The sequence below is a fragment of the Sciurus vulgaris genome (genome assembly GCF_902686455.1).
Source record: "Sciurus vulgaris genome assembly, chromosome: 11".
NCBI classification, from domain to species: domain Eukaryota; kingdom Metazoa; phylum Chordata; class Mammalia; order Rodentia; family Sciuridae; genus Sciurus; species Sciurus vulgaris.
In genome coordinates this window covers 9304961-9318572 of record NC_136472.1, presented here as the reverse complement: position 1 = coordinate 9318572, position 13612 = coordinate 9304961, and the positions used below count along the sequence as shown (strand labels likewise).

The window sequence follows — 13612 nt, the reverse complement described above, 5'->3', positions numbered from 1 at the left end:
ACATGTTTGAGACCTCCACAGGCCCCTGACAACATTGTTCCCCGCACCTTGCTTTCCGTTAAGGGAAGGAAACACTGCTTCATCAGTAAATTGGGCCCATTAAACAGCGGTAGCTCTTCCGTGCATGCAAATTAGCTGCGTGGCCGCTGAGTGCTCCGCCCCATGTATAATGCGTCACGGCCCAGCCCCTGTCCCAGGGCGCCACTCCACGCGCCAGCGCTCACGCCTGCGCAGTAGAGGCGGCCTCCGGGGAGGTGCGACCGAGGCCCGGCCTCTTGCAGGGCCCCGCCTCTTGCAGGGCCCCGGGGTGGCGTAGGCTTCAGGCCCCGCCTCGTGTGAAGTCCGGGGCAGGTGGGCGGGACGGCCGCGGGCCTTAGGGCGGGCATGGGGCTGGCGGACTTATTCGTGCTGGGACGCAGAGCTTGCTCCGTACTCGCCAGCGCGGCCGCTACTGAGTCTGCGGCGGCGGCAGCAAGACAGCGGCTGGAAGGAGGAGGGTGGGCGCGTGGAGGGGTCCGCAGTTTCAGCAGCACCGCCGCAGCCATGGCCCCAATCAAGGTGACCGTTGGCCCTTTTCCCCATCTCCTCAGGTCCTATCCTAGCCCGCCGCCGGGGGTGTCGCCGTCTCTCCTGCCTTTTGCACCCGCTCCCCGCTTTCTCGAGGACCCTCCTGCGGTCTGTCCTTCTCATCCCCTCTGCAAGACCCCTCGCCTGCCCCGCCGTTTTTTCCAGTTAGGAACCTTGATTCAGTCTCCTGAGCCCTCCCCTGGTAATCCTTCACATCCACTGTGCGACACCCAGTGACAGGTCCCGATCGTTTTCAGCGGGTTGAACATCACGGCATTCCCCCACCTCCTTCCATCTTTGCGGCTGGGCCCCTTTTCAACCTCTACGTGTCCTCCACGCCCCCTCCCCACCCTTTTGTCAAAGTGCTGGGCTCCACTTCCACCCCATCTTCTGGAAGAGCTGTGGTCCCTTGGAGCCCAGCGATGTCTTCTCGATTCTGCCTCCTCCCCTCCATGGCAGATTCCTGCCCTTCTCAGCCTTTCACTCATCTTCTGGAATCCACATGCTCCTCTGGCCTGTCCCCCTTCTCCAACCCTCTGCGGAGACTCCCTCCACCTTCTACTTCATCCTACTTGAACCTCTGGACTCCTCAGACTGTGGCCAACTTCCGAATTTCTCCTTTGCCTCCTCTAGCTCTAGGTAGCCCTCACCCAGCCCCCTTGGAGAGCCCTTCTTCTCTGTCTCCTTGGGTGTCGAGGCTGGACATCTCCGCCAACTTTCCCACCCCTCTTTGTCTTGAACTAGTGACCAGGCTTCTCCCTTCCTGTAGTCAGGACTTCCTCACCCCGCCCCTACCCCACCTTTATTCCATTCCTTTCCTTGAACATATGCTGCTCCTTTTCACAATATTGCGACATTTAGGAAGGACTTGCTTTCCTTTGTTGTCACCAACGGCCATTAAGCAGAGCAGGGCCACCTGGAAACCAGGAGGATGTTGGGTAACCAGGTGGTATGGGGGAGGGAACAGAGTGACGCCCGTATTTTCTGAACTAGCTGATTGCCAGCAGCTATCAGGCTCTGCATTCCCTTTGGCCCTGCTTTGCTGCCCCTCCCCCACCACGCCCTTTACCTTGGAGTCCTTCTCTCCAGGTGGGAGATGCTCTCCCCTCTGTGGAGGTGTTTGAAGGGGAGCCTGGGAACAAGGTGAACCTGGCGGAGCTGTTCAAGGGCAAGAAGGGTATATTGTTCGGAGTCCCTGGGGCATTTACCCCTGGCTGTTCTAAGGTGAGACCCTCCCCTTCCAAGGGTCTGGAAGTGGGATCTGGAATTGTTCCTAAGTCTTCTCTGTTGTCCCGAGGCAGTTTGCAGCAAGAGTGTGTAAATGATGCCACAGCTGAAAAGCCATTTGTGCATTCAGAAAATGAGCGGGGGCTGGGGAAAAGTACTAGGCCCAGTGGCCGAGTGGTGGGGGAAGGGCTGCATCTGCTGGGGCTCAGCACTCTGCAAGGCGCTTGGGACTCAGGCAGATAGGACGGACATAGTTATGCCCATGGGAAGTTCAAGGTCTTGACCACAGAATATTTGGGGCTGCGCTTCCTAGTGGCGCTGGCAAAAAGAAAATAGATCAGTTCACACAGTTGTCCTTGCCTGGTCCAAGATGCTGGGTCAGGGTGGGGAGGAGCCTGGAGGTAAAGAGGGGGCTGGGGCCTGCTTGCCACAGTCCCTTCGATGACCCTTTGTTTCCCTTCTTAGACGCACCTGCCTGGCTTTGTGGAGCAGGCTGGGGCGCTAAAGGCCAAGGGAGTGCAGGTGGTGGCATGTCTGAGTGTGAACGATGTCTTTGTGACTGGAGAGTGGGGACGAGCCCACAAGGCAGAAGGCAAGGTAAGATGTGGAGCTGGCAGGGGTCTGGGCCAGGCCAGGTAGGAGGTTTTCCTTGTGACCTTTACTTTTCTGTCCCCTCAGGTTCGACTCCTGGCTGACCCCACTGGGGCCTTTGGGAAGGTCAGTGCGTCCCCCACCCCACCCTCCTGGGCAGTTTCTATGCGGGGCCTTGAGGCAGGACTTGGAGGTGTGGGGAGCAGCGTGGGCCTGACTGGGGTTCCTAATACATTTCCCTGTCTTTCCTCGTAGGAGACAGATTTATTACTAGATGATTCCTTGGTGCCCCTTTTTGGGAATCACCGGCTCAAGAGGTAAAAGTGGGAGAGTTCTCCTGGGGCTTCCCTGGAGCCCTGGTGCCTGCCCCCTCCTGTCCCCAGGTGGGCTGAAGCAGCTGGCTGGCCCTTCTTTCTGGCAGGTTCTCCATGGTGATAGAGGATGGCAGGGTGAAGGCCCTTAACGTGGAACCGGATGGCACAGGCCTCACCTGCAGCCTGGCCCCCAACATCCTCTCGCAGCTTTGAGGCGCTGACCTGGACACACTCCCTCTGCCCTCTCCTGTCGCCTGCACTTGAACACTTCAGGCTCAGGGCTGGGGTTGTGGCTCAGAGGTGGGGCACTCGCCTAGCTCATGTGAGGTACTGGGTTTGATCCTCAGCGCCGCAGAAAAATAAAATAAAGGTATTGAGTCCACCTACAACTTAAAAATAATAATTAAAAAAAAAAACACTTCTGACTCAAGTCTGTCTCCTTGATGTGCAGTCGCCGATCTGCTGAGGGTGGGGCCTCTTTTTTTAGTCACAGTCGAACTGAGGCTACAAGGACCCAGCTGAAGGCGAGAGTGTGGTTGGGGGCAGGGAAGTCCTCTTTATTTGCTCATTTTTTAATATTATTTTTTGAGTACAGGCCTTGCACGTGCTCAGCAAGCACCATGCCTCTGAGCTCCTCCCAGCCCAGGGAGTGCCCCCTGAAGCCCTCTTCCTGGGTGCTCAGAGAGCCAGTCTAAGGTGGGAGAGGCACAGCTGTCCACGCACAGGGGGAACGTCCCCAGCAGACGCAAGCTTGGCACCATAGCCTGACCAGTGTGTGTGCTGGGGTGTTGACTGATTTAATTGATTCCAGAAACTCCACTGTAGGAACTTGGCTCCAGGCTTGTACACCAGGGTGACTCCAGCCCCTTCTGAAGTACCCCAGGCCCAGGAAGGACCCCAGGCACTTGGGACAGTCTTTCCTGGCTGAAGGGCCCCTTCAGTGAAGAGAGCCTGTTCAGTCAGGAGGCTTCCTGGGGGAGGAGGCTGTAGGTGGGGCCTGACCAGTGGTGGGCAGGCGACGAGATGGGCCCCAGCAGGGTTTGGGGCTAGGGCCGGTGCAGGCCCTGCTCTTGGGCCTTACATTGCTAGGTGCGGTGTGGTGTGGACTTTGCCCTAAGCCTCTTAGGCAGTCTGGATTTGAGCTGGGCGGTTGGCAGGCTGGCCATGTGCTCTTGTCGCCTGCAGTGAGCTCCAGCTAGTCCGCGGCTCTAGAGCAGGCCATGCTCTGGGAGGTCAGGGAGAGGGTCAGGGAAGGGCCTCGCTTAGAGGAAATGACCCTAGTGGTGGCAGGAATGAAGGAGAACAGCCTGGGGTAGGGTGGAGGGGTGGGACAGTCCTAGCTGTAGCACCCAGCAGCAAGGTGGGCGGGGCTGCTGGGACAGGATACCAGGGCAGGCAGTGGGGCCTAGGAAGCTGGTAAGAGGCCTGCCTTGCTGTGGGGGCACCTCCAGCCATTGGAAGTTTCTGAATAGCCCTGGGAGCTGGAGGTGGGGGAGGCACCAGCTGAACATTGAAGGGAGGATTCACTATCAGAGTGACATGGGGGCGGGGCTTGTGTATGTTGGGACCACTGGCAGCAATGCAGAGGCTGAGGCGGGGGCTCTCAGTAGGAGGACTCCAGCCACCTTGCATGGGGTCCCAGGTGCTCAGCCTGCCTGTGCCACACCATCCTCCTCCCTGGGGTTCTCTCCCCAGCTTGCAACCCCAGGTCTTGGTGGGGACAGGGCAGAGGCTGACCCTCTGTTTCCCCTGGAAACTTGCCTCCACCCCTCTCCTTCCTTTTGCTAAATTCTGGGCCACAGTGCCTGGGGGAAGACCCTTCCTTTCCTGGGTGCCATGTCTCTCTCTCTTTTGGTACTGTAGCATTAAAGCATTTCAAATGTGTGCAGCTGCTGAATTTGGTAGGTCAGATTCAATAGATAATAAAGACACCCTCTTTATAGGAATTAGCACTTATTTTAGTAATAAAATGGAAGCAAGAGCAAAAGCGATAGGAGAGAGAGAGAAAATGTCACCAGATTCAGGGACACCAACACATGAAGTCACGTAGACCACGGGTGAGACTCCTCAGTCTTATTCCTAGTGGGGTTCCTTAAATACAAGTTAGGACAGAGATAGCTCCCTTCTAACCACCTGCAGGACCTAATGATCCCCTCAAGGACACTTCACCCCCTCAAAGACTGACCAGATCCCTGAAGGGAGGGAGTGACAGCCCTGAGATGGGTGGATGACTGGGTTCCAGGAGTGAACCAAACCCAGGAGAAGGCAGCACGCTACATGTTCCAACAAGGTTGTGCCGAGGTCCAGGCAGGCGCATGCGCAGGGAAGATCTTTCATATTTTCCTTAGCCCTTAGGTACTGGGGATGGAACCCAGAGGCGCATTACCACTGAGTCACATCCCCGGCCCTTTTATTGTTTATTTTGAGACAGGGGCTTGCTGAGTTGCATGGGGTCTTGCTAAGTTGCTAAGGCTGGCCTTGAACTTGTGATCTTATTGCCTTGACCTCCGGAGGCGTTGGGAGTGCAGGTGAGTGCCACCAGAGCCAGTGATGCCATGTCTCTTAATCTTTTCTGTGCAAAAGAGGGAACCGAGGCTTGGGGCCTCCTGTGAGCCTCGGCGTCTGCAGCGGTAAATGGGGGTGGTGAGCGAAAGCCCGCCCCACCAGCTGGGCACCCTGTGCCCTTCTCTGCAACTCGGTGGCATTCTGGCGGCTCCCGCCACCAGGGGAAGCCCAATCTCCATTTCTGTCATTCTAGCCACCTCTGCTTCCTCCACTCGGGTTTTTATCTGGGCTGGTTGGGGCCCAGGGAGGCCTCAGAGGAAGTGTACTCACCAGGGTCTTTTGCCACTGGGTGGCCCCTAGGGACAATGTGGTAGGGACTGGGTGTGGGTGGAGGTGGAGCTTTGACCTGGGTGGCCCTGGCTGCTGAATGTTCTCTCCCTCAGCTTCCTGGGGTGGTGGGTGGCCAGTGGGGATGGGTTCAGCCCTGGAAGTTGCTCCAGGCCCTACAGGGCCTGAGATTAAACAACACCTGGCAAAAGAATCCTGCCAACGCAGAGTCCGGTCTCCAGGGCAGACGACCAAGCTTCAGAGGAGGGCTTGGGAGGCCTGGGCTGCACCTGGCAGAGGTGGGGAGGTGTGGCCTTCCCCCACTTTTGATGGCCAAAGGACCAACATTACAACCACAACAAAAAGAGAAACCAAGCCAGGTGTGGCGCATGCCTGAAATTCCAGTGACTCAGGAGGCCGAGGCAGGAGGATCACAAGTCTGAGGTCAGTCCCAGCAATTTAGCAAGGCCCTAAGCAACTCAGTGAGACCCTGTCTCAAAATTTAAAAAGGACTGGGATGTAGTGCAATGGTAGAGCGCCCCTGGGCTGGATCCCCAGTACCACGAATAAACAGCTGAACAACGTAACCTGGCACGTCCGCCAGTACATTCTGCAGCCAGCTTGTGCTACAACAGGGCGGCTGAGACTGGTAATCATAAGGAGTGGAGATTTATTTCTACAGTTCTGGAAGCTGGGGAGTCCAAGGCCCAGGAGCTACATCTGGGTAGGGCCTTTAGTTGAAAACTGGAATATTGAATCAATATAGTTGAGATCTCTCTCTCATGTCCTTGTTTTTTAAAAAAAAATTTTTTAGTTGTTGATGGACCTTTATTTTATTTTTATTGAGGATGCAACCCAGTGCCTCACACATGCCAGGCAAGCAGCTCTACCACTGAGCCACAACCCCAGCCCCACCTTTGGTTTTTGATTAACCTTAAAACCAACCTTTTTTTTTTTTTTTTTTTTATATGATGCTGGGACTTGAACCCAGGGCCTTGTGCTTGCAGAGCAAGCACTCTACCAACGGAGTTATATCCCTGGCCCCAAACCAACCTTTTTAGTTACAATTCTCCCATCGCTTTAAGGTCTTCTATATAATATTCCTGCTTACATGTATCAAAACTCATTCTGAACAATGACTTCTGGCTTGTGAAAGAGGATTTTTTTTTTTTTTCACCTGTCTATAAGTCTTCCTCCACAAGTTAAACAAAAATACACAAGTGCTACACATTTTGTTCTTTGATCACAGTTGCTGGCTTCTCACTCCCTCCCCACCCAAGGCAGCTATAGAAACTAGAATTTCTCTTCCCTAAGGCAGGACACAGAAATGCTGATCTTCACCTTTCTGTCTTGGAGCTGGCCGTAAGGAAATTCTCTGATTTACTTTTGTCTGATAGTAGGTCATAAGAGCCTCCTCATTCCAGAGGGGTCTTGCCCATATCCTGGAGGGCAAGGTGCTGAGAGTCCGGATGGACAGGTCTTGCTGGCTCCCTCACCCAGGGACGAGCATTAGAACTTACCCTTTTTGTTCAATCCCATTCTAACACGGCTGTGGTGCTTCAGTCATGCCGTGCGATGGAGTCTCCGTAGTACCCCAGAAGGACAGGAACCGAGAGCCTCCTAGAGCGTGGTTTCCTGGAGGGTGGCACATGGAGGCCTCGCAGCCTCCAGGCCCGTTCTGCCTCCTGCTCTGCGTCTCTCCATCTGTATCCTTTATAATAATCTTTTTTTTTTTTCCTTGCAGTGCTGGGGATGGAACTCTGGGCCCTGTGCACACTGATAAGTGCTCCACCACTGAGCTGTATCTCCAGCCCTGTAATATTCTTTATTTTCTATTTTTATGATTTTTTAAAAATATTTTATTAGTTATTGATGATCCTTTATTTATTTATTTTCCTGTGAGAATCAAACCCAGCGCCTCACACATGCTAGGCAAGTGCTCCACCACTGAGCCACAATCCCGGTCCCTGCAATATTCTTTATAATAAACCAATAAACAGGGGCTAGGCCTCAGTGGTAGATCGCTTGCCTAGCATGTGTGAGGCACCGGGCTCCATCCTCAGCACATAAACCCAGGCATGGTGGTGCATGACAGTAATCCCTGCAGCTTGTGCAGCTGAGGCAGGAGGATCTCCAGTTCAAAGCCAGCCTCAGCAAAAGCAAGGTGCTAAGCAACTCAGTGAGACCCTGTCTCTAAATAAAATACAAAATAGGGCTGTGGATGTGGCTCAGTGGTCAAGTGCTCCTGAGTTTAACCTTGAGTCCTCCCCAAAATAAAATAAAATAAAATAAATAAAATAAAGGCATGCTGTCCATCTACAATTACCAAAAAGAAAAATTTATAAAAGATAAAATAAACCAGTAAACATAAATAAGCATTATCCTGAGTTCTGTGAGTTGCTTGAGCAAGTTAATTGAACCAGAGGAGGTGGTGGGATCCCCAATTTATACCCAGTCGGGTAGAAACACAGGTAAAATGAGCTGGGGCTTGCACTGGCGTCTGAAGTTGGGGGATGGTCCCAGGGACTGAGTCCCAACCTGTGGGATCTCATGCTCTCTCCAGGGAGAGTGTCAAAGCTGAACTGGGCTGGAGTACCCTGCTGGTGTCCATGCCTCAGAATGGATCACGTGGCTGTGGGTAACGCCCTCCCCAAGATCTGGTGTCGAACATCTGTGTTGATTTCAGTGGTGTGACAGTAGAGGAAAACAAGGCACTTTGTCCCCCGCAACACACAGTGAGAGAGCAACAACAATAGCGAATCATAAAATGGAAAGATCATAACCACATACTGTACAGTTATAAAATCCAGCATCACAACTCTGGTACTTTGGGGCCATTATTAAGTGAACTAAGAACTACTTGCGCTTGAGCGCTGTGACACTGTACAGCATCTTAGTCACTGACAGAGGGCAGCTCATACCACGGGGATAAGCTGGACGGGATGGCGCAGGACGGGGTTTCATCATGCTCCTCAGGATCGTGCACAACTTAAGACACAGGAATTGCTCATCTCTGGAATTTTCCATTTCATATTTCCAAACCGTGACCGATGACCGAAGCTGTAGAAAGCGAAACCCTGGATAAGGAGCCTGCAGGGTGTCTCTTCCACTCACATCTCATGGGATGTGGCCTGGTCACGTGGTGGCTGCACGGAGATGCCAGCCTTGTTCCAGGGCGCCATATGGGTAACTGAAAGGCAGAGAGGGAGGAGGGTATTGGGCGAACAGGTAGCAGTGTGGGCTACTCTGGTCATTTCTGAGAAGAGGGACCTTTGGGGACTCCGTGGCCTCCTGTGCATGGTCCCTGCTATTCCCATGGACCTTGGAGGAGGCATGTCCTCAGCTGCCCTCCACTTCCTTGCTATCTCCCCAGTGACCCTTCTGCAACCCTGTCTCCATTCCCTTCAACCTTGGTCTCCACGGCACCCCGATTCCCCGGCTGTGGGTCCTCACGTCTCCCAGACAATATTCACCACCTACGTGGGATCCCCTCACCCTCCTGTGCCTGAATCGCTCTAATCTTCAGGCCCTGAGTCACCCTGTTTTGAAAGGACAACAGCTCTCATTTCTAGTTCCTTCTCTTAGTCATGTGGGGACTGGGCTAACTTTATCAAAGATGGATTTTTCAAATTAACGTATTCATGTTTCATCAACTTCACCCTTTAAAAGTGTACAGTGCAAGGGCTGGGGATACAGCTCAGTTGGTAGAGTGCTTGGCTGTCAAGCACAAGGCCCTGGGTTCAATCCCCAGCACGGGAAAAAAAAAAAAATGTATATATAGTGTACAGTTCAAATTGGCCCTGTGGCACACCCCCGTAATCCCAGCAGCTCAGGAGGCTGAGGCAGGAAGATCAAGAGTTCAAAGCCAGCCTCAGCAACTTAGTGAGGCCCTAAGCAACTTAGTGAGACCCTGTCTCAAACATAAAAAGGGTTGGGGATGTGGCTTAGTGATCAAACACCCCTGGAGTCAATCAAAGGTACAAAAAAATAAATAAATAAATAAAAAGAGGTGAACAGTTCTGTGGTTTGTATTTTTTATTTGTTTTTTGGTACCTGGGATTGAACCCAGGGGTGCTTTACCTCTGAGCCACATCCCCAGCTCTTTTTGTTTTTTACACTGAGACAGGATCTCACTGAGTCGCTAAGTTGCTGAGGCTGGAACTCGAGCTCCTCCTGCCTCAGCCTCCAAGTGCGGGGATTATAGGTGTGCACTGCTGAGTGTTTTTAGTATACTCACCAAGCTGTGTAATCATCGGCATACAACTCCACACAACAATCCATAGGAGATGGACTTCTAGCTTCAGGGACTTCTCCCAAAATGAGACTGCCTTTCTCTCCTGAGCATCGCGATCCTTCCGTGGTTATGAGAGCCATGTTCAGATGTTTGGGGAGTCTACTTTCTTGCCACTGTGGTCCCTCACTGTCACACAGGGTGTCTTCCTTCAGCAGCTTTGCTGGGAGTCATCTCAGTGTGCGGCACTATGCTGGGCCCCCGGGACACAGCGGCGAGTCTGCCAGGTGTGGAATCTGCAGGCGCCATACTGGAAGGGTGTTCCAGGAGGTGGGAACAGCCTAGACTAAGGCCTAAAGGTGAGGAGGATGAGGGTGGTCTGGGCTGAGCCACAGCGAGAACAGAAGTGGGATCTTGCCCACAAGTCATAGCTCAGCTGGATCCTCTGGGTGGACATGGGCGTCTCCAGTGTTCGGTGAGAGGCAGCTTCAGACACATTTCTATTTTTGTTTCCTGTTGGGCTCCTTCCTCAGGGTGTGTTCCCAGACGCCAGAGTGTTAGGTCTAAGGACTTGGGCCATTCTATTGGTTTCTGGAAATTCTGAGGCTCTCTCCACATAGAGTGCCAACCCCTTTTACCATCTGGATTCATTTTTTCTAGCTCAAGGGACATTTAATGGTAACTTGGAGCTGAATTTAATGCGGTTGTTTCTAATTACGAGGGTGGCTGACAACCTTGGCGGCTTGACCCTGGGCTGCACTCCCGGCCCTGGGCTGCACTCCTGGTCCTGAGACCCTGGGCTTGGTCTCCCACCACACAGCGGTGGCAGTGGAGCTGGCTTGGGGAGCCCTCAGAGCTGGGGACTTGCTTTACCCTCTGCTGCCCTACTTGCCCCTCCCCCTCTGAACTTCACTTTTTTGTCTGTTTTGTTTTTTGCACAGGGTGTAACTATGTTGCTCAGGCTGGTCTTGAACTCCTGGACTCAGCTCTCTTCCCGCTCACCCTCTCCAGTGGCTGGGACTCTGGGCATGTGCCCTTGTATGGGGCCTCACTTTTTTTCTGTTCTGGGGATTGAACCCAGGGGGAGCTTTGCCACTGAGCCACATCCCCAGCTCCAGGCCACCCACCATTTTTTTTTTTTTTTTTAAATTTTAAGACAGGGTAGTTGCCCCTGTTGGCCTTGAACCTGTGATCCTCCTGTCTCAGCCTCTAATGTCACTGGGACTACACGCAGTGCACCACTGACCTAGCTAAGCCGCGCTTTTTTTTTTAAGTGTCTGTAATAGGAATTCACTTGTTCAAAATGATTAATTTGGTGACCTTCTGTCTCTTGGCTTCACGCTTTTCTGGCTCTGTGACCTTAAGCAAGTGGTTCAGCCTCTCTGAACATTATTTTCTTCTAGCTGAGTGGGACTAACACTAGGGAGCCCAGTGCTCAGAGTGGAACCAGACGCAGGTGAACCGTCGGCAATTGGTGACCATCCAGGGAGGCACCGCGGTCAGGGTGAGCCCAGGTCAGCTTCCACTTCAGTGGGGAGAAGGTGAAGCAAACATGGAGCTGAGGGCCTGGACAGAGGGAGCCAGCTGTGCGGGGCCTTTGTGAGAAAGGGACCTTGAGCAAGACCAGTGGGAAGGTGTGCGGGGAAGACGGAACCAGCCTGGCGTGGTGGCGGGGGAGGATGAGTCCAGTTCTCTCCAGGGCCTCAGAGGCTGCATCCAGCTTTGCTGGAAGTTCAGGGCAGGTGTCCCAGGAGCGTGGGGTGCTCGGGGGAGAGCAGGACGGCAGACCCTTACCTGCCAGTCAGAGCAGCTGTGGCCGCTGGCAAGGCTGGGCGGCACCTCTTGCTCTGGGGTCCAGGCCCTCCAGGCTGCACTCCCGGCCCTGGGCATCTGGGAGGGACCGTGCAGGTGGCCCAGGACCTGCCCTTCCTGCCTCTGGCTTCCCGTGGCCTCCTTCCACCTGGGCGGCCTCCAGAGCCAGGCTTCTGGGTGTTTCTGCTCGGGTCCAGCCCCACCTGCCCACTTCGCACCACCACACTGGGGAATGACCCCTTCTCCAGGACGTGCGTGGGGAGGAGGGGGGGCCCCACCCAGGGGGCCAGGTGCCCAGTGGACCCTGGGCTTCGTTTTGCTTTAGAGTTTGAACTCAGGCCCTGAACCACCTGGTTAGAGAGCTGAGCTGCAGCCAGGCTGCTGGAATGCCAGGCCGGGCTCCGGGCTGTGTCAGGCAGGGAGGAGAGCCTCACTGTGAGTCAGCCCTGGCAGGCCCTGGCCTCTGGCCGGACCTGCCTCTACCCGCCTGGAACCCAGCATTCTCCTGCTTCTGGGCTTTGGGGCTGGACCAGGCTATCTAGAAAACTCAGGACCGGAAGAGGCCTGGGTCGCATGCTCCTTGCTGCCCCTCCCCCCGTGGTAGAGGCTGGGCCTGAGAGAGGAGGCCACAGTTCATCTGTCTGCTTGCCCACCTCCTGGGCTCCCATGTTGGACAGCAGTGCGCACAGACCCCTCTTAAACGGCCAGAAAAACACGGTGTAGACATGCATGGGGATTTCACGTCGGACCTCGTTAATTTGCATAATTACTTTGGAAGTGGGGTTTGAACCCAGAGGCACTTTACCACTGAGACAGCCCCAGCCTTTTTCAAATTTTGAGACAGGGTCTCACTAGGTTGCCCAGGCTGGCCTTGAACTTGTGATCCTCCTGCTTCAGCCTCCCAAGTCGCTGGAGCTACAGGCATGTGCCACCACGCCCAGCTAATTTGTATAATTTTAATGATCAATTAAAAAATAAGTTTAATGGGGCTGGAGATGGGGTTGAGTGGTGGAGTGCCCGCCTGGCCTGTGTGAGGCCCTGGTTCAGCCCCAGCACCACAGGAGAAGGAAAAAGGAGAGATTGCAAAACTCATCATGAAGAAAGGAAGGCGTGTACCACCTGTGGTCACAACCACCTCTTGCCAGCTCGCTGTGTCCTCAGGAAGGACACAGAAAATGCTGCCAGTGGTTGTCTCTGGCTGTGGGGGCGGGGATGGGGAGGACACTTGAGTTTTTCTCTATAACTTTTTATTTTTTGGTCCTGGGGATGGAACCCTGGGGCACTCGACCCCTGAGCCACATCCCCAGCCCTTTTTTGTATTTTATCGAGAGACGGGGTCTCACTGAGTTGTTTAGGGCCTCGCTAAGTGGCTGAGGCTGGCTTTCAACTCAGGATCCTCAGCCTCGGCCTCCCAAGCCGCTGGGATGACAGCTGCATGCCACCACGCCTGACATGTTTGGATCAAGTGCACGTATCTGAAAATGTTTGAAGGAAAAACTTGACCAAAGGTGGGAACCCTGTAGCCTCTCATGAGGCTCAGAATCCCAGGATCCCAACATGAGCGGACTGGGGTGCCCCAGCCTCCCCTTCTCCCCTCAGTCTCCCCTGCCCGAATCAACCAAGTCAGAGAATAAGGTGGAGGTGCAGCCAGGCTTGTGTAGAGGGGCGGGTGTGAGAGTGATCTGTGACATAGGCCCTGCCTCTGAGGCCTGGGGAAGAACGTGACTCAGAGCCACTGAGCAGGGCAGGGAACCTCCCTGTGCCGCAGCGGGGGAGCCCCAGGCATCACGCCTGGGTGGCCCTGAAGGTCCGCTGAGCTGACATAGCACAGGAGCTCTGAGGAACTCCTGGGTGGAGCCCTTGGAGCAAGACTCACAGAGGGTCAGATCGGCAGGACCCTGGGCTTTATTACTATGAAGGCTGCCAACACCTGTGATCCAGCAGCTGGGGAGGCTGAGGCAGGAGGATGGTAAATTCTGGGCCAGCCTCAGCAACTTAGCGAGGCCCTAAGCAGCTTAGCAAGACCCTGTCTCCAAGT

At 54.3% G+C, this 13612-nt stretch overlaps 1 protein-coding gene across 1 annotated transcript; it reads left to right on the top strand.

The window, feature by feature from the left end:
• The first annotated feature begins 296 nt into the window (after positions 1-296).
• Positions 297-3118, top strand: PRDX5 (peroxiredoxin 5). The gene is made up of 6 exons (XM_079102757.1): positions 297-558; positions 1657-1791; positions 2260-2391; positions 2473-2511; positions 2641-2702; positions 2807-3118. Exons 1-6 carry the CDS (start codon positions 385-387, stop codon positions 2910-2912), a joined length of 648 nt encoding a protein of 215 aa, XP_078958883.1. The 5' UTR covers positions 297-384; the 3' UTR covers positions 2913-3118.
• The last annotated feature ends 10494 nt before the right edge of the window (positions 3119-13612 follow it).

What these genes read in the sequence shown, in the direction of transcription:
- PRDX5 (XM_079102757.1), top strand. Translation starts at nt 385, where the DNA reads ATGGGGCTGGCGGACTTATTCGTGCTGGGACGCAGAGCTTGCTCCGTA. An exon ending in TTACCCCTGGCTGTTCTAAG is followed by an intron (nt 1,792 to 2,259) that starts GTGAGACCCTCC and finishes TTCCCTTCTTAG; the next exon opens with ACGCACCTGCCTGGCTTTGT. An exon ending in GGGAATCACCGGCTCAAGAG is followed by an intron (nt 2,703 to 2,806) that starts GTAAAAGTGGGA and finishes TCTTTCTGGCAG; the next exon opens with GTTCTCCATGGTGATAGAGG.